This window comes from Denticeps clupeoides, chromosome 5 (assembly GCF_900700375.1).
Source record: "Denticeps clupeoides chromosome 5, fDenClu1.1, whole genome shotgun sequence".
NCBI lineage: Eukaryota > Metazoa > Chordata > Actinopteri > Clupeiformes > Denticipitidae > Denticeps > Denticeps clupeoides.
The window spans coordinates 11207527-11228569 of NC_041711.1; the positions used below are offsets into that span (position 1 = coordinate 11207527).

At 41.2% G+C, this 21043-nt stretch overlaps 2 protein-coding genes across 3 annotated transcripts; both read left to right on the forward strand.

The window, feature by feature from the left end:
• Positions 1–2752: 2752 nt before the first annotated feature.
• Positions 2753–7095, forward strand: cpo (carboxypeptidase O). The gene is made up of 9 exons (XM_028978859.1): positions 2753–2852; positions 4190–4250; positions 4415–4516; positions 4606–4710; positions 4798–4914; positions 5008–5101; positions 5694–5896; positions 6527–6611; positions 6695–7095. Exons 1-9 carry the CDS (start codon positions 2797–2799, stop codon positions 6955–6957), a joined length of 1086 nt encoding a protein of 361 aa, XP_028834692.1. The 5' UTR covers positions 2753–2796; the 3' UTR covers positions 6958–7095.
• Positions 7096–7175: 80 nt separating this feature from the next.
• LOC114789650 (carboxypeptidase O-like) lies at positions 7176–11021 on the forward strand. 2 transcript variants are annotated; one of them, XM_028978857.1, is made up of 9 exons: positions 7176–7634; positions 8112–8172; positions 8263–8364; positions 8483–8587; positions 8692–8808; positions 9609–9702; positions 10036–10238; positions 10369–10453; positions 10589–11021. In XM_028978857.1, the coding sequence occupies exons 1-9, from the start codon at positions 7567–7569 to the stop codon at positions 10846–10848; spliced, it is 1095 nt and encodes a 364-aa protein (XP_028834690.1). In that variant the 5' UTR covers positions 7176–7566; the 3' UTR covers positions 10849–11021. The 2 variants fall into 2 exon arrangements, with proteins under 2 accessions (XP_028834690.1, XP_028834691.1); XM_028978858.1 differs by having other exon boundaries at positions 7559–7634; positions 8268–8364.
• The last annotated feature ends 10022 nt before the right edge of the window (positions 11022–21043 follow it).

A 21043-nucleotide genomic window follows, 5' to 3' on the forward strand; every position in this document is an offset into this window, starting at 1 on the left:
CTCCCCCGTCAGCTCGTGACAGGATATTTCTGTAAACTTTCCAATTTTATGAATAGTCATGTCAGTATTATAAACGCAATGACATATGATAAATTAATTGCATCATTTTATTTAAAATATCGTTCCTCAACCTATACACACCATCTCTCTTGGTAAATACAATATTCTGCCGGCATTATTGTTGAGGCGTGCTCTTGTTGCTACTGTGCTGTGTCTTTAGGAAGCACAGAACTGTTTTTCAGATGACTTCTAGTCAGTGGTAAGATGGCTTTAGGCACATGGACATGAATGTTAGAGGAGCGTAGATTCAGTACAACAAGCTGAATGGCAGCTCTTGTTTTCTTATCAGAACCCAGTCGGCATCTGATTCCTGGAGTAGAGCAGAAAGCCCTGATGTACTGCAGACCACACATACCTGACATAATCACCAGGAGACATCTCTCCCCAGCTCTGTTTAGGCATGCCAATGCACTTTAACAGTCTCTAAGGGAACCATCCTGAAATCCGAATCTTAAATCTGAATAGTGATCTTGGGCAGTGGTTCACAAATTAGAGAATTTCTCTGAGGTCCTAAGTGATTAAGAATAATTGAAAATTAAGCATTGGGAAATCTTTTAATTCTATTAGGGGTCTTCATCTGCAAAAAAAAAAAAATGTTCATTCATACTGACAAATTGAATAGCACTGAATACTGTTACAGATTAGGATTAGGAAGTAGTGGAGGCATTTCCTGTCTTGGGCAGGTTCTGTCTCCCCTTCATGTTACTATTTCCATGAGCCAAGCGGTTGTAACAATACACAATATATCTTTTATAGCAGTTCAGATTATTTTTACCCCAGTGACATTACTGCTATAGCAAAGTAAAGACACCAGTGGCCACCATCTCACCATACTTGTTCAGTTCATTATGTTCGCCTTATTCTTTAATATGGCCTTCCAATGACCGCCTTCCAATCTGCATCCGACTCCTCTGCATAGTTATTCCAATTCTGATAGCTGTGATTCTTGACATTTTTTTTAATATTTATAGCATTTATCAGATGTCATTATCCAGAGAGACTTACAATTATAGGAACAGTTCCCTGTAGACACTCAAGGTTAAGTGTCTTGCTCAAGGACACAATGGTAGTAAGTGGGGTTTGAACCTGTGACTTTGTGGTCTTCTGGTTCATAGGCAAGAGTGTAACCCACTAATCTATAGTCACCCATATTCTTAATAGAATATTCTTAATCTTAAATCACAGCACTTGTGAAATGTAACATGGTAGTGTGTGCTATGAGCAGAACTGTCCTGGCTGTACTTCTACATTGGAGCCCCGTCCCATTTTTAATGTTAAAAGCTGATTCACAGCCTAAATATTACTCAAATTCAGACTGGGTCTTAGGTTTTTGCAAGGAAGCCAGTTTCCATTAGCAAGCAACGGGCAAGTTATGATATGCAACTCTCCAGCGAATGCAATATTTCCAGTAATATCAGCTTCGGAGGACTCATGCAAAGCCTGCATGGGAAGAGGCAGACTGTTTTCAGTATAATTTATTTTGGGCTTTTGCTGAGTGAAAACAGAGGTGTATATCATTGTTTGGCAGTGAAGCAGGCCACTGTCTGTGCTACCTCATAGCTCATATGAGCCTTTCATTGTTCCCACAGCTTCCTCTCTGGCATTCTGCCTTCTCAGCTCATCTGTGTTTCCACAGAATTCACTTTTGTGGAACACTTCAGGTTCCCAGAATAATTCATAAGCTCCTTTCTGTGCAGGATTTGACACTTCAGCACACCTTGTTGGCTTCTGTCTGGTTTTTAATCCACTCCATAATGCACATATTATAGACTAACAGGATTATAGTAAAGCAATGGAGTGTAAACAACAAAATACAACTTCAGAAGGGACAATCCATGGTCAAGAACCAGAACGCTAATGCTCCTTGTCTGTTTATGCAAATGTTGTCACACATAGCCACATTCAACAGCCATCATAGTTATAATAACGTTGAACATATTCATGTGTGAATATGTTCTTCTAAAGTGAACATGTGTCTCCCCCTACTGGTAAGATTGGACACAGGGGAAATGTACGTTTGTGTTGACTATCATTTCAAAGGCGACCAAGGTCCATCATCTCCATCCCATTATCACTTGGGGTTACATAAGGTCTAAAATGCTTTATCAGTTGCTGTTGACTCTCTCTTATCATGGTCCTCAGAAAAGTGGGTGGGACTGTTTAAAAGTTGGTTTCTGACAGATTTATAGGTGACTAATGTACACATTTCTATCTCATTATCACCTTTCATTTCACCTTTGAACTTAAGCAAAGATAAAAAGAAAAAAGTAGTAGTACAACATAAATGTTGTCATCCTTGTTTCTCCTTTTATAATGTATTTAACTGCAGTGTAAGTTTGTAATGTGAGTAAAGTGGGAATAATGAACATCATTCTGTAATTATGACCAAATTTGAAAATATGTAAAATGTGAAATATGACTTTGTGTCAGGGAGGAGTAATAATGATGTGTTTATTATGATGCTTTTACTTAAATATAACAACAAAAATGTAACTATTTTAACTATTATAAAACAAATTGGGGGGATTTATTTTACAATTAATAATTATAAATACAGTTAGTCTTGATGAATCCTTGAAGTATCCTAACATATTATACATTAACAAACCCTGTAATGCGTCACTGTGATTCTTCTGTTATCAGAAAACAGCCCATAATAAATATCTCCCAAGACATTTTAGAAGACAGTGTGAACTGTAAGTGTGCGACTGTAAGCTACTGTCTTGCTACTCCGTCATGTTGCTTTCTTCAAGTGGGTTTCTGGGGCTTCTGACATTGCTCGGTGCTGCAAGGTAAGTCTTTCCAAACAACTCACCTGAGATAAAATAAAGAAATGTCTTGTTACAGTTTCAACAGAATGGGACAGAAATTAATTAAACAAATTAAACAAAGAACTTTATTATGAACAAGCTAAAATGTAAGTTAATAAAAAAAATAAGGAGATAGTTTATGTTTTAGTTTAATATTGCAAATTCTATTATTTTTGCATGGGGATTTATTGCTGCATGGATTAAGCAAATGTTTGCCTGAAGAGCAACAAACAATAGAACTTGTAAGAGAACTTGTTAGATTCCTTGTAATGGTCCCATATGGGTTTCTGTATAAGGCATGAATGGGAATAAGGGTCAATGTGTTCTCAAATCAATTTATATTGTATTTGAAATACATCACACATCTCATACCAACATGCAGTACAAAAGACCATTGAATTGTCAATAAAAAAGTCAAGTCAAATGTCGAAAGCGATTGAGTCTTGAGGCTCCTGTTAAAATTTGTAAAGCTGACCGCTAACCATGGTTTCTGTGTCATCACCACAGAATAGTGGGTAACATCCTTGCCTACAAACCAGAAGACCACAAAGTCACAGGGTTGAACCCCAGTTACTACCATTGTGAAAGTGAAGTGATTGTCACATGTGATACACAGCACACAGTGCACACAGTGAAATTTTTCCTCTGCATTTAACCCATCACCCTGAGTGAGCAGTGGGCAGCCATGACAGGCGCCCGGGGAGCAGTGTGTGGGGACGGTGCTTTGCTCAGTGGCACCTCAGTGGTACCTTGGCAGATCGGGATTCGAACCAGCAACCTTCTGATTAGGGGGCCGCTTCCTTAACCACTAGGCCACCACTGCCCCTATTGTGTCCCTGAGTGCCAACTGAGTGTCTACAGGGGGACTGTCCACGTAACTACTGATTGTAAGGCGCTCTGGATAAGGGTGTCTGATAAAGGCTGTAAATGTAATTCTTCCTGGCTGTCATTTTGAGTAGTTTTTTAGGGACCACAGCGGGACCGTGATAGAACATAATGGACCAGTAAGCCAGACAAATATTCAAAGAATTATAACCTCAAAACTAAAAGTGACCTTTGTCGGATTTTAAAACTCAAGGAGGGGTTGTAAAGCCGTCATTAGGGTAAACTGCACTAAATAGTTATATAACGAGTCTCTGATGTCTTTATAACTGCAATTCCCAAAAGCACACATGTGTATGGCTCTCAGTATGTAATAAACCAGTGCTCTATCCTGGATGGGTTCCTGTTCTGCCAGGATGTGTTCCAGCACACATCATGACTCTATACGCTGATGAAGAACCCTCCAGATCTGACTATTCTTATGCTGTCTGTTGCAGTGTTGCTCTAGGTCTTGAACCGCAAAACTATGACTTCAGCAAATACCACACAATGCCGGAGGTGAGAGAGACAGGAAACAGCTCTGAAAATCACAATTACACAATGTACACCAGTCACACCTTTCATGATAGAAATTTCACACATCTTCTTATGTTACCATCAGACCACTGTTGCAGAACGTGCCCTGTTCCAGCCTCTGTTATGTCCTGTTTTGCTGCACACAGATATCTGCATGGATGGAGCAGACAAAGAAAGAAAACCCGGACGTAGTCAGTACCATGATCTATGGCAAGACGTATGAGAAATCTAACATCACGCTTCTGAAGGTAGGTGTCTCTCACGAGTCTCCAACTGGACTTAATGGACACTCATAAACAAGAAAAGCATTCAAGACCGTGTGTCTGTTATTCTGTAGATTGGAATAAAGTCAGATGTGAAAAAGAAGGCAGTCTGGATGGACTGTGGCATCCATGCCAGAGAATGGATCTCACCTGCATTCTGCCAATACTTCGTCAAAGAGGTGAACAAGCCACCCTGTCTTCGCCACTGGACCGCGCTGTGAAAATCCCGTTAACTATCGCAGTGCTGTTTCCTTCCACTGCTTCAGATTTTACTCACATACAAGACAGACACAAAGGTTGAGGAGATGCTGAAGAACCTGGACTTCTACATTACCCCAGTGCTCAATGTTGATGGGTACATATATTCCTGGAAGAACAGCAGCGTGAGTGCAGCAGCTTCTTGTTTTTGACCCACTCTCTTGGTTTTAATTGGTTACTCAAGGACAAGGCTTAGTCTTGCTTTGATACATCTGCAGACTCGACTGTGGAGGAAATCGAGATCTCCGGGGCCTGCTAACTGTACCTGCTATGGGACAGACCTTAACCGCAACTTCTATGCCAACTGGGGCAGTGAGTTCAGTGCTTTCATAATGTTAACTAAGGTTAACCACAGTGCAACATCAGCATATATACAGTGCAGTGATTTGAGTGCAGTGAGTCAAAACCTGTTAAAGCTGAATATAGGGCAGTGCTGGCCTAGCAGGTAAGGAAGTGGACCCGTAATCAGGATCGAATCCCGAATTGCCAAGGTGCCACTGAGCAAAGCGCCATCCCCACACACTGCTGCCTGGGCGCCTGTCGTGGCTGCCCACTGCTCACCAAGGGTGATGGTTAAAAGCAGAGGACACATTTTGTTGTGTCACCACGTGTGTTTCACAAAGACAATCACTTCACGTTCATTTAAAAAGAATTTGATCATTTTTATTTGCGTTAAATTATTTGTTAAATTGTTTCTGTAATGAGTCAAATGGATAGTAAAATCTACATAAGCATTCTGTTTTAATTAAAGGCTGTTGAATTGAATAAGTTCTAATACTGTGCTTAGCACTGTGGTTTGTGGTGTTGTGTTTGGGTGGATTTTTTCTTTTGAATTATTGTTTCATGGTGAGAAACAGCCTGCTAGTCACTGCTAGAAAATGAGCACATCCTGTTTTTGACGCAGTGGTGGGGGTCTCCAGAAATTGTTGCTCCGAGGTGTACAACGGCCCCAGGGCGCTGTCGGAATCCGAAGCTCAGGCCGTCACAGAGTTTGTGCTACAGAGGAGTACAGAGATCCTCTGCTTTTTAACAATTCACTCATATGGCCAGCTAATCCTCGTTCCATATGGACACCCTAACGTAACAGCACCCAACTACGATGAACTGGTGAGTTTCAGTCAAATAAAGACCTTGTCTGTAATGATGATGATGATGATGATTATGATGAACCCTTTCTTGCTGCTGCAATACACCTTGTCAATAGTAACAATAACTACCAAAAAGTCTGGCCCTCAACCCGACCATACATATACACAACGCAGTATCACATTGGGGGGTGGACAGGTAGTGGAAGATAGTGATCAGACATTCAGACAGGGTTACATGAGGAGAGAGGAGTAGAATAAAAAAGAAAAACACAACCCCAGACTGTATCCAAGCATCAGTCGAACCACAGACGCACCAGTTCATGCCGGGGGGTACGAAGCGGTCAGAGGCATGGGGTGGGGGGTTAGTGCACATCAGAACATTAATATGTGTGGGTGTGTATCCAAGTGTCCTTGGGTTGGGGAAGGAATGAGAGAGTCAAGCTGCCCTGAGCTGAATGCAGATAGGAAATGAGAAACTTTTCTGCCAAGTGCTAATGAGTGAGGTTTGTTTGCTAGCATAAGGTGAAAGACTTCTGCAGGATTCATATTAATAGATCAAACAAAAAAGAAACATAATCCTTAAGGATAGTATGAAAAGTACAATCTTGAAACTGAATATAGAGCTACATATATTTCACTTTTCTAACAGATGGACGTTGGTCTTGCTGCAGCCAAGGCCATTAAGGGGATACATGGTATGGACTATACAGTTGGAAGCTCCCCAAATGTTCTCTGTGAGTGTTTTCTTCACCTTGATATGTCAGTCTGGAATTTATTTGATAGCATTTTGAATGTGTTACATGTTTTTCCTGAACAGACCCAAATTCTGGATCCTCTAGAGACTGGGCACGTCTCATTGGTATCCCATACTCCTTCACTTTTGAGCTGCGGGACAAAGGCCAACATGGCTTTGAGCTCCCTGAGGATCAGATCCAGCCAACGTGCGAGGAGGCCTATGCCGGAGTTCACTCCATCATCACCTACGTCCATGACAAGAACTTCAATGCTGCTGCCACGATAAGGGCCACCCTGTGGATGACTCTGCTTACTTGGTGGCTCAGTAGCACCTCTCTGCTCTAAAATCAAATACCCTGGGAGCAGTGGCACAGCTTTCATAAGGCCAACAAACCTAAAGCATATTTATGGTATTACTAACATAGAAAGGATTTATATTTGAATGTAAGTTCATCTTTTTTCAAAACAATAAAGATTTCAGCTGTGGAAATGTGTTATTGTCACATTTTGTTAAATTATTGCAATGAGTAGAAGAAGCTATGAACTCATCAGTTCACTTCCCATCTAGGGCTACCATACTCACCCAGATGCTTACGCAAAACAGTTATAATTGTAAGCTTAGCATTTAGCAAAGGAATTTAGAAATGAACACCTTCATACTTGCTAATCTACAATGAATCATGGACAAACATCCAAAACTATTATTAGCAACTAGATCATAATATTGCAGAGGTCGTGTTAATATGTTATTCTTGCATGGAAGACGTTATCTTAATCCTATCTTGTTTATAGTCTCCTTATGCACGTCACCCCAGATGACTGGCTCATGTGTCACTTCATTACAGAGTCAGCCAATAGAAACTCTCATCAGGAGCAGGTGGGACCACCTGGGCATCCTGAAGGCAGTGACCATACATCTGAGTGTCAGTGGGTCTCTGAAGCAGCACACAAATCATGCTGGGCTGTGTAGGACTGCTTCTAGTGGCTTTGGTTCTGCAGGGTGAACAGGGAACTCTGGGCAGGTGGGTGTGCTTTTGATGTTTTCATTTACGTTTTTAGCCATGATAGAAAGCTTTAACATAATCTGCATTTAAATGAATCAAGATTATAAAACAAGATATGTTACTATATATAAAATGTCAGATGCCACAAGCTCTGTTTGAATAAAACAGCAATATAAGATATTTCAGAAAGATGAAAGTTCAGCACATTCTCCCTGACATTAACATACTAGATAATATTTGAAACAACCCACAGCTTTAATTCTTACCTCTTACTATATTCTTTCCAAACATTTGCATACACATAAGCAGCATGTTTAATGAAGTAAATCATTAACTTTTCTTTTAGTGTGAGTCAATGAGTTATCTTCCTGCAAACTATAAAAATGTCCAGTGTACACCAGTGTGTAAACAGAGACAGCATGCAAAAAGTAATAAAACCAGAACTTCCTTCTGTCATGCATGTTTTGTCACCCATGGGATCCTTATTTTTTGCAGACTTATTAAGGGACATGAAGCAAGAAACTATGATTACACCATATATCACCCATTAGCTGAGGTAAGAAAGCCTGATCCTTGTTTTATTCCACACCTCTTGGATTTGTCAAATAAACCAAAAGCATTTTATGACACTTCTGTCTCTGCCTAGATTAGTACTTGGATGGGCCAGATGGTGTCAGAGAACCCTGATGTGGTCACTCTCGTGGATTATGGGTCTACATATGAAAACAGGACAATTTCACTCCTTAAAGTGAGTAGTTCTCATAAGCTCAATGAGTAACCAAACCACTCTGCATATGAGATATCAGTCATTCTAATTATAACCTCACCTAATTTACATCAGTCAAACATTTATTTATGTTTTGTAGATTGGACTTAAGTCAGATGTGACAAAGAAAGCAGTCTGGATGGACTGCGGCATCCATGCCAGAGAATGGATCTCCCCTGCATTCTGCCAGTATTTCGTCAAAGAGGTTACTTGTCCACAAAATATTATCCTTTTTTCATTCACATTTTAGTCAGAAAGATGTTAGTAAGGATTTGGCTTGTGTCTTTTGTTCTCTTCCATGGAATCAAGATTCTTCGCACTTACAAGACAGACTCAAAAGTTGAAGAGCTACTGAAGAACCTGGACTTCTACATCACACCCGTGCTCAATGTTGATGGATATCTGTACACCTGGAAAGATAACACTGTAAGCCCCTGTCTAAAGTTATTCCGTGTATAGATGAACACAATACAGGAGATCAAGGGAATTATGTAGAAATTGACAAATACATTCGTTCTATTTGGCGCCACCTGGTGGGCCAGAGGCACCAGGTCGACCTGGAGAACAAACTTTCTATAGAAGGAGAGGGGAGACAGACAGAGAGAGAGAAAAGGAAGAGGGAGAAAGGGCCTGCCTTCCCAGCCTAGATGAAATCTGTACTGGAAGTGGTGCAGCAGGGGAAGATGGGTGATGTAGGGGTGGAATTGGTGGAGAACCTGGAGAAGTGGGGCAGCGAGAGGGAGAGAGATGTTAGGGGTGCCCCAGGGGTGTCACGGAGGTCGAGTAACTCATGAGGAGATGAGATGAGGAGATGACACCATGGAAGCGGTACAGGACCAACTGGCAAACAGTTTGAGGTGTTGACTTGGCCTTCAATTTTCCCATCACCTTTCAGATATCTGTGGCACGAGCAATGAACAACGTGGCTAATCCATGGAGACAACAATAATGCCTAGTACCAGATACTCTTATTGAGTCCATGCGTCTATGGGTGTTGATGTTTTGTTGTCACCAGGGACAATAATAGGCAGCGGATTTGAATGTTGGATGATCCATGAAAATGCATGATATTTTCAAAATGAGATCAACAACAGCAGTAACGCTACAGTGTTGTTTGTGATGCATAATTTTAGATTTTGTTAGATCTAACATGGCCCATGTAAAACTAAAAAGGTGAGGCAAAATCATTTCAGAGTTGTTTTCAGCATAATCGATTGTCTCTCCAGACTCGTCTGTGGAGAAAAACCAGATCTCCCGGCACTGATGGCTGTGACTGCATTGGTACTGACCTCAATCGCAACTTTGAGGCAAACTGGGGAAGTGAGTACCTTAAACAAGCTGTAACTATATCAGGAGCTTTGGTCTTTCTTTACATTTATCAACACTATATTTCATATTTTCATCTGTGGTGGTAGTAGCTTAGTGGGTAACACACTCACCTATGAATCAGAAGATCACAATGTCACAGGTTCAAACCCCATTTACTACCATTGTGTCCCTGAGCAAGACACTTAACCCTAAGTTGCTTCAGGGGTACTGTCCCTGTAACTACTGACTGTAAGTGGCTCTGGATAAGGGTGTCTGATAAACAGTATACGATGTGATGCATGTGTATGTAAAATGAAAATCTGGCAATGTTGTGATTTGTGACAGTGGTTGGAGTCTCCCAGAATTGTTGTTCCAATGTATATCCGGGCTTCAAGGCACTGTCTGAGGCAGAGGCAAGGTCCGTTGTTGACTTTGTGGAACCAAGAAAAAATGATATTGTCTGCTTCTTCACCATCCATTCTTATGGACAGCTGATCCTGTTTCCTTATGGACACCCAAATGTCACAGCACCCAACTATAATGAGCTGGTAAGAGCTGACATGTACAAACAATTAACGTAAGAGGTCCAATGTCCTTTAATGCAAAATGTCAACATTCAGAACTTTGCTCAGGAAATACAGGATTAAATTTCCGCTTCCATGTTTTCCCTGCTCACAGGCGGAAATCAGTCAGGCTGCTGCCAAGGCCATTAAAGCTGTACATGGAATGACGTACACTGTGGGATCTTTTGCAGAAGCATTGTGTATGTATTTAGAGTGGTATTCTGTTGTACGATGAGTAGGATATATATTGTAACGTGTGACATCATAAACAGTGAGTACAATGAGCGTGATATTAGAAAAAAAAGGGCAGTAATCTAAACAGTTTGTCCTCACAGATCCAGCTGCAGGCTCATCTATGGATTGGGCTCGTCTCATTGGCATCCCATTCGCCTTCACTTTTGAGCTGCGGGACGAAGGCTCCTTTGAACTTCCTGAAAATCAGATCCTGCCGACCTGTGAGGAGACCTACGCGGGAGTGCATTCTGTCATCACTTACGTCCACAACAAGATATTTTACAGTGCTGCTATCACAGCATCTGCTACCCTGTGGACTACGCTGCTGGCTACATGGTTCTCCTGTACCTTTTTCTCATAGAAGACGACAGTGACATCACTGGGGCAACTGTGAATCATTCAAAAAGATATTCCAAAAAATCCCTGAAATCATGTCATGTGATCAAAATACTCTGACTCAATTGAAGATTAAGTGTGGAGTTATGGAAAATATATTTAAGAAATATTACAAACTAAAACATGCTTTTTATATAACATTTCCCTCTGTCCTCCTTGCACCCATTTCCATATGCATTGCAAAACACAAAACACATCATATTCCAAACACACATTGTCCTAATCTGGCACTCATGCTCTCATTTCATCATACACATGAGTTACACTGTCCCTACCCTTCCTGGTGTCTGTTTTCTCATCAGTTGCACCATGCAGAAGAAGTTCCTCTTTACTATACTTTACTTTACTTTACTTCACTTAGCAGACGCTTTTATCCAAAACGACTTTCAAGAGGAAGACACCAGCAATTCTCATTTGGTTTCTATAGATTTTGAGTTACAAAACTATGAGCCCTGATAAGGCCTAACTTGTCAGAAAAGACAATGCTAGGGAATTGTTAAGTGCTAGACCATTTTTTTTTACATTTTTGTGCAGTGTGTGTGCATGTGTGTGTGTTAGTGTTAGACTCATCTGAAATACTTTTTTATTCCATTTGCTGACTTTTAAGAAGTCCTGGTCGCTCTGTCACACAAACGGTACATTTTGAGGATATCACACTCATGTCCAAACAAGACAACTGAGCCAAAGAAAGGGAATTAATAAATTGGATGGTGTCACATATATACAAATACACTGTATGGACATTTATTGGAACACCCCACACAATAACTGAATTCAGGTGTTCAAGCATACAGACTGCATTTGTGAAAGAATGGGCAGATCTCAAGAGCTCAGTGAATTCTGGTGTGGTACAGTTATAGGATGCCAACCCAGCCACTGGGGATGCATTTGAAAGTGTATTTCTTAGTGCTGGTCCCAAGCCCAGGTTAATGGGGAGGGTTGGGTCAGGAAGGGCGTCTGGCGTAAAACGCTTGCCAGAATGGCTGACCAGCTGTGGAGAGCATTGATGGAAGCAGATGAATGCCAATGCATTGGTGATAGTAGCCTAGTGGTAGTAGCCTCCTGGGTAGGACACTCGCATATGAACCAGAATCTGATAAATGCCATGAATGTAAATGTAAAATGTAGTGGGCAAGACACTCGCTTAATAACCAGAAGAACACAATGTCACAGGTTCAAATCCCACTTATTGCCATTATGTCCTGGAACAAGACACTTAACCCTGAGTGTCTGCAGGGGAAGGACTGCCCCTGTAACTACTGGTTGTAATTCTCGATCAATAAGGGCATCTGATAAATGCTATACCACAACAGCAACACCAACTTTCTGCAGGGTCTGTACCTTCAGACCTCAGACCTTGAGTGGTCTTCAAATTAGTACAAGAACAGTGTGCAGACAGCTTTGTGGAATGAGGTTCCATGGGCGAGCTGCCGCATCCAAGCCTTACATCACCAGGTGCCTTCTCAGAAGAGCTTAAGCTGTTATTAAAGTTAAAACTGCATATTAAAGTCCATTATTAAGAATGGGATGTCATTTAAGGGCATGTGTGTTTAAAGTGAGACATTTGGCAATACAGTTTATATTTCATGCATATCTCATATGTCAAACCAAGCTCTGTTTACTTGTATGGTATATTTTCATACCGAGGGTTCATTCAAAGTGCCTTACAGAGGCTAAATTTGATATGTGTTTTGTAACTTCAGATTGTCAAATTTCTGTTTTCTGTCACTTTTATGTATTTATCCTATTATGCACATTGAGTTGGAATGAACACCTATATCCTGTTTAGCTGATAGAATCTTTGAGTCTCTTGGTATCTGGAGGAAACAGTCTTGTGGAGCCTTTATTCTGCAAACTGGAGAAGGTGCTCATGGCAGGTGAGTGACATACGGGACGTTTTACTTGTATGTGGAATGCATGGTGCAGTGATAGTACCATATTGTTCAAGCAGCTTGCAGGTGACAGGCGTCCTGTTTCCAAGAAGCAGATAGTGTGCACAGGGTCCCCCTGGAATTACATATGGTTCCATGTGTTGATCAGGAATTCAGAAGGCAGCTGTTTGTGAACAACTGACCACTGAGATACAATTAACCAGCTTACAGGAATACGACATTTCACATTTCAATAGGACTCATCATTTTTCCATTGAAATGTAGACCTTATTGATAACTGTGGATCCTACAGTTTGTGAAAATGTGACCGTTTTGCAACTTAAAGTTCTGTATCACCCCCAGAACATTATAACTATGCCAAATATCACACTTTAGCTCAGGTAGGAGGACTCAACCTTCAGAAAGAAATGAAGACTCTCATTAAGACATGCATGAGAGTCACGTGAGGAGGTGTCTGGCTTCCCACAGATCTCGGATGGATGAAGCAGATCGAGACAGAAAACCGTAATGTGGTGTCCAGAGCGGTGTATTGTGAGACATGTGAAGAAAGGAACATAACTTTATTGTAGGTTTGTGTTCTTCTCACCCTCACCATGCAGAAAAAAACATGAATGAGAAAAAAAAAACATATGGAAAGATTTAGATTGAAATACACTCAAATTAAACAAAGAAAGGCACCTGGATCGATTGCGGCATCCATGCATCCTGCTTTCTGCCAGTACCTTGTCAAAGAGGTTTGTGTCCAAAATAAGATGAAATAGTCCGATTTCACAATATTTCAGAGAATATTAAAACTGTTTGTCTTACTCCTTAAAACGGAAATAGATTCTGCGTGCCTTCAAAACAGACAGAAAGGTGAATGTTCAGAAATCGGCATTTTTATGTCACCCCTGCGCTACGAATAGAGCTGGCTCAGCAACAAAGTAAGTTACAATCCATTTTATGAGTCCTTTATTTGTGACATAAATGTTACAATTCTTCTCCATGTTTGGAAATGTTCTGGCCACCATAGATGACGTTCACCTTATTTATTGAAAAATGCTGGTGTAACTGCAGACTCGGCTGTGGAGGGGAAAACGATCCCCAGACAGCAAAAGCAACTGCACTGGCACGATCTCAACCACAACTTCACTGCTTTCTGGGGAAGTGAGTGGATCTATAAAGCATCTGCTCTCAAACACTCAGTGCTGTAATAGCACTTTCACTTGCATGCGAGTCATTCACATTCTCAACTTACAGTTTAACGTCATGTCAGAATATTAGCATGTGAGAGGATGATGATTTTAAAAGTCCCATGTTCAAACCTCTCTTGCTACCATTGTGACCCTGATCAAAATACTTAACCCTGAGTGTCTCCAGGGTGACTTCCCTGTAACTACTGATTGTAAGTCGCTATGGATAAGGGCGTCTGATAGATGCTGTAAATGTAAACTTTTTTTTGTCAAAGGTCCATGTGGTTTGAAAAGTGAGAAAAGGTCGTCTTCCTCCGCTTATCCGGGTCCGGGTCGCGGGGGCAGCATCCCAAGTAGGGAATCCCAGACAGCCCTCTCCCCAGCCACCTCCGCCAGCTCCTCCTGCAGGACCCCAAGGCGTTACCAGACCAGACTGGAGATTTCTCCAGCATGTCCTGGGTCGACCCGGGCGCCTCCTGCCGGCAGGACATGCCCGAAACACCTCCCCAGGGAAGCGTCCAGGAGGCATCCTGACCAGATGCCCAAACCACCTCAACTGGCTCCTCTCAACGTGGAGGAGCAGCGGTTATGGTCATGAAGCTCATGACCATAGGTGAGGATTGGAATGTAGATCGGCCGGTAAATCGAGAGCCTTGCTTTCTGGCTCAGCTCCTTCTTCACCATGACAGATCGGTTTAGATCGTCCGCATCACTGCAGACACTGCCCCAATCCGCCTGTCGATCTCCTGCTCCCTTCTTCCCTCACTCGTGATACTTAAACTCCTCCACTTGAGGCAGGACATCTCTCCCGACCCGGAGTTGGCAAGCCACCCTTTTCCAGTAGAGAACCGGTGAGAAAAGGTTTCTTCAGTAACCTACATCTGCACAGGGATTTTAGCACATCCTGTAACTGTGGCAGTGACGGTCAAGCGGTTAAGGAAGCAGCCTCATAATCAGAAGGTTGCCGGTTCAAATCCCGATCAGCCAAGGTGCCACTGAGGTTGCACTGAGCAAAATCACCTGTCATGGCTGCCCACTGTTCACTAAGGCTGATGGTTAAAAGCAGAGGACACATTTCGTTGTGTCACCGTGTGCTGTGTTGTGTATCACAATGACAATCACTTTGCTTTTAAAACATAGGGATAAAAAATACTGTCCTTGTCCTGTATTGTTTCTCTCACTGTTCAACCTAAATCTGGAGTTTCCTTTTCTCATTCATATAGATGATATGGATGATCAGAATGTCCTCAGCAGTCTTCTGGTTATTGTTGCCACAGAACGCAAATCCTGGCTGTAAGAAAACCAAAATCCATCTCAGAAACCTTGGCAAATTCAAAACATTGATGATTGGGTTGGGAAACCAAAAAAGCTTCCACTTTTCCCTGAAAAACACAATTTACCTCATTTTAGGAGCAATTTTACTGTGTTTGTTTATGAGTTTGTACTTTACACAATACAGGAACCTACAGGCAGGAGTCACTGGCCTGCAGTTGTGGGCCCACCCCATGCCTCTGAGCAGGAGCCATGGTCTGTCAGAAGTCCTCTCAAATGAGCTCTGCACAGTCACAGCTCATATCAACTTGATCTTTCAACCCCCCCCCCCCCCCCCCCCCCAAGTAATGAGCCCCCGCGCCCCAGAGGTAATGTGAGACGGTAAAAACCCCTTTAATCTGCCCCTTGGACTGGTAACCAACAACAAAACGCAGGCTACGCAATCCACTTTTACTAAAGGTCAGCCAGAAGGTAACCAGCTACCGGGAAATGTCTCCAGAATATTATATTATAGATTTCTCATACTGTGAAGGCTTGTTCTGTGCCGACAAAAGCATTCCAAGAACGTTCCATTTGTGTTGTTTAGCATTGTGAAATGGCTCAACCTTCATTTCACTATCAATAATAAAAGTGAAAGGACAAAAAAATCTTTTTTTTTTTTAAGGAATGTTACAAAACTCAGGACTCAATTATGCCACACAAAGGAAGAAATGAACACTAGGTGGCGCAACAGACCCTTTCTGTCACATCACTAACCTACTTTACTGAACTGTGTGTGAGCAGGCAATGTACCATAAATAAGTTTCATACAGTTTTGCCATTGCCATTATCAAAACAGAGTGCGGACTGGAAAGAAGAGAAAAGGTGTCATTTAAAAAAGTAAATTGTAAATAGTTTAAATACACACAATTTAGATGAACAGACAACCTGCCCCGTCTTTCTTCCAGATCATGTTTTGTTGTAGAGTTTTAAGTCTTAAGAAGGTCACTGACGTTCTCCTGTAAGAGTAGGAATAAGGACAGCTGCAGGCACTTTGTGGCACGCCCGTGCTTGGAAAGAAAGACCCCTCTCTGCTCAGTAATTTTATACAGAGTCTCTTTCTGCGCCGCTTTGGATCAGGTGAACGACTTCTCCTGGGCCGCGTCCTGCTACTTTATCGGTCCGCCAGTTGTCTCCACGTGTCGAGTATCTGGTGCATATCTGCTCCAAACCTGTCACCACCTGCATTGCTTGGGAAAGCCCCGCAACTGGCACAGTGGCTTGCGTAGCTTCCTGAATTCCAACATTGCTTGTAACAGCATACTTCTGCAAATAATAAGACTGGCGTTTCGACTCCTGGGGGCGGTTCTACGTGAGAGTTCCCAGAAAGCCGAATAATTGCGTATTCAAGCATGCTGTTTGTGCTGAACATAGTAATCAAAGGCATGCTGGCTTCTTCTAACGTGTCATGTAAAGGTAAAACCTCAGGAGCGACATCGGCCATGTTGTAGGGCAGTGGTTGGCCTAGCAGGTAAGGAAGCCACCCCGTAATGAGGAGGTTGCCAAGGTGCCACTGAGCAAAACACTGTCCCACTGCTCACCAACGGGATGGTTAAAAGCCTTATGAGGCGCTGCAGTGCTTCACAGTCACTTCACTTTCCTTTCCTGCAACATAGAGACAAGCGATCTGCTGACAATCAGTGTCCTTCGGCTCTTTCACCCTGACGTCTTTTCTTGACAGTGTTAATGTTTTTATTAAGCATCACAGAATAGATCTATTTGGATAATTATAGCTAACACCTACAGCATCTGCAAAAAGCCTTGGAGTTTGGACTGACGACAAACTCTGAACCATCGTGTTGCTGCGATCTCCAGATCCTGCAGGTTCACTCTCTATAACTTTCCAGGCAATGGTCATCTCTAAACTCGACTATTGTAACTCTCTCCTGGCTGGAGCTTCTGAAGTCACCATAAAACCCTTCCAGATGGTCCAAAATGTGGCAGCCCGCCTCATTTTCAACCTCTTCTCACCTCTCTCCACTGGCTCCCGCATTGAGGTTAAATCCTTGATGCTGCCTCCAGGGTTGTAAATGGAAGTGCACCCTCTTATATCAACACACTACTATCTAGCTACACTCCCACACGCCCTCTCAGATCTGCAAATGGAATGAGACTATGGAATTCCGTCTTCACAGGGACTCCGATCCCAATCGACTCTATTCACCTTTGTTGTCCCTGGCTGGTGGAACAACTTGCCCTGCTCCATTCGACTAGCCGAGACTATCACCACCTTTAAGAAACATTTGAAAACTGACTTGTTTAAAAAGTATTTCAATAGAGTCTAACACGCACACACACACACTTAACAATTCTGTAGCATGTTTTATTCTTGACAAGTTAAGCCCTTAGGGCTCTTATCAGGGCTCTTAGTTTTGTAACTCACAATGGAAACCAAATGGAATTGCTGGTGTCTTCTCCATGTAAGTTGCTTTGGATAAAAGCATCTGCCAAGTAAAGTAAAGTAATAGATTGCTGCTAATACCCCTGAACATGAAATTATATTCCATTAGTGCAACTAATTAGACTGCTGTTGCAACACTTGCACAAATTCCAAATGTTTTCCACATTTTGTACTTATAGTGATATGTGTTTTTCTCTGTGATGTTTTTTGTAACTGTGAAACTGGAGCCACATTGCCTCGTTTCACTGCACACATACACTCTAAAAAACGCTGGGTTGTTTTTTCAACCCAAATGCTGGGTTGAGGCTGCTGTTGGGTTGATTTAACCCAATTTGGGTTGAAAATCGGTCTCGATCTGTAACCCAGCGGTGCTGGGTTGGGAACGCGGACCTGAAAGAGAGCACGCACGTCACGTCAACTACCTGGGACATCAGCGAGAGGAGCCGCCATTGTCTTTGCACCGTCTTTAGTTTCTGAGGGGCGAAAAAAAAAATTTTCTGAAGGGCGAAAAAATTATTTTATGAGCGAAAGCCGCGGGGTTAGGAAACGGGCGGAAAAAAAATTCTGAGGCAAAAGCTGCGGGTTGAAGGACAGAGGAGACATTTTTTTTTGCTAACTAACACTTGCTATGCTAACAATGCTTAATATCTTGCGACTGCATTGGGGCCAGCAATTTGTGTGTACTCACTCACACGGAGATAGGTAAGCTTTATTTTGCATATACAATGTGAAAGGGGGTTTTGGGGTTTAATGTTGTATTTTAGAAGTATACCTTTCTGTCTACATTTGTCTGTTTCTCTCAAGTTTGGACTTTTTATTTTAAAAGGAGTTTTGCTTGCTGCAACGAGAACCATTTTGTGGATGAACAAGGTGAGTTGTTTTCTCTATTCAAATTAGAAACTGCTGGAACATTTGTAGTTTGAAACATGCATGTAATTATGAGGTCATCTTAAGGGAACAGTGAGCATTTGATACTTGCAGCAATGTGTTTTTAGAGTAGCTCTCTACTTATCTACATACAGTTTTGTAGAATTCAAATTATTTCAATGTAGGTTTGAAAAAGTAAACACCCACTTTCAACATATGCCATTTTTTGCACTACTAGTTTTGTTTAAAGCCACTTTAATATGCTTTGGAAATGCAAGTACTATCTGCGAGAAGAGCACAGTTTTTTAAACGTTACAGGCTAAAATATGGAACTTATGCAAGAAGGAACTAAGCCCTTTCCTTGCTTGCATCAGGAATCATGTTTGTTCTTAGACGAGAGGAGGTTGTAAAGGATGAGCCTGACATCAACCAGATGATCCAAAGCTGGCCAGTGCTTTTTTGACTGAAAACCAGGTTTGTGGATGTGTCCTTTAATGTTTTTTTTTTCTTATTTGTTTTACATACATGATGTTCAGAGAGGTTTATTTGTGTTATAAATAACTCTGCCTGAATATCAAAACTGAGCATATTTAATATTTTTCAGGTTTACCTGGAGTTTAACAGGTTTGTTGGTAGAAATTTTAAAGAAGAGTTCTTTGGTGTTCTTGATGGGTTGTGTCCAATTTTGATGGAAATTTCAAGAGGAAGACAGGTCGGATAGAAAAGCAATTAGCTGACCTGCTACAACACAACGGTGGGTTGATATTTCTCTTTTCTTCTCATAATGGTATTGATGGTTAGTTCAATACATAAACTGTTCTCTTGTGGTATTTCTCTATATGGACAAATAAACTGATATAAGATTTATTTCCTTTGTTCTACATTCAAGTGTGTTTTATACCACTTTGCAGAGCACAGAGCCAACAGCCATTAGATGCCTTGTCCTGAGAGGACTTCCAATAATTCTTGGAGATGATGCATCTATGTTCTTCAAGAGCAGTTCAGTGAGTAAACCCTTTCTCCATTTGTACCATTCAAATATCAAATTGTGTAATATACCACCTACTGTCACAACATGAAAGACGCCTATATATAAACACACAAAATAGATTGTTTACAGTGCCTAAAATAAAATCACATTGAATTACAAAATCTATAATATTAGATAATTCTATACAGTTGATTGTAGACAAATTGCTGTTAACCTGAATATTCTCTTTTTGTCATGTTTCTTGCACTATGTAGAGTCTATGGAGACTCCATGGACATCCCAGTGGGAATCCTCTATTATGAGGACAACAGTTCAGCAAGCCCAGCATTGCCATAACTCAACCCCTCAAGACTGGGCATCAACCGAGAGGGCAAGGGAAGCACTCACCAACCTACCTCAAGCAATGTGCCTCTTGTTTGGCTTAACCTACGCACTTCACCTGCAGCACCCAAAGTGCTTGAAAACACGTTTACCTTCATTCAGCAGGCAATGTGAAATTAAGGTAGAAGTGAGCTACCTCCAAAGGTTCAGAAGCTGAAGAATGAGCTAGCAGGGTAAGACCCAATTATGTTTATAGCACAGCTCTTCATGCCTGATTGTTGTACAATTACTTTGCAGTGATTAGAGCAAATAGGCTTGCAGTTGTTCATTTTGTATCTGATTCTTCTTGTGCTTGATGTGTCTAGTATTGTATTATTGTTTTTTTTTTACAGAGGGCACATTTTAGGAAAGTTGCAAGTTTATTTTGACCAAATCTGATCCTTACTGCATAGATGTTCTTAATGCCTGCTTTGTTGTGTGTTTCTTACAGATGACTCTTATATCTTAGTTTATGCATGATAAGAAAACTTTTTTTCATTACATTTACATGTCAAATTGTGTTTTTCTAAAGTTAATTTGGCTTCAATCTGATTCATTGTTACTGACTTTATTCCAGAAACACTGTGACTACAGTTTGATACATTTTCATAAAAATTGTCTTAATGTTGAGGTGGAGATGGAAAAAAAAGTCTTAAATTCATATGGACACATTTTTTACATGTTTTGTCATTAATAAAATTCCATTATTGAAATATGTATTGCTGTATAATTGTTTTTATTTTAGTAATTTTAATCACAAGTTTCTATATTAAATTTCTGACCCATTTTGGGTTCCATTCAACCCAGCAGCGTAGTCATTTTTAACTAATAGTTGGGTTAATAATCACAACCCAGCATGCTGGGTTAAACGTGTAACCCAACTTGTTGGGTCAAAATAACCCAGCGTTGGGTTGGTCCCTTTTTGACCCAGCGCTGGGTTACCAAAATAACCCAAATTGGGTTGTTTTTAACCCAGCAGTTTTTAGAGTGTACATGCATGTATATAGCTGAGATGACAATACATTTCCCTTTGGCTTTGAAATCATCATGCATGTGTCAATTACACACCATGTTAAAGTGTGTAAACTAAATCATTTGGAATCTTCTCAGTTTAAGAACAAAATCCAGCAGCTGCGATACTTTTATTTTTTTAATTATTATAAATG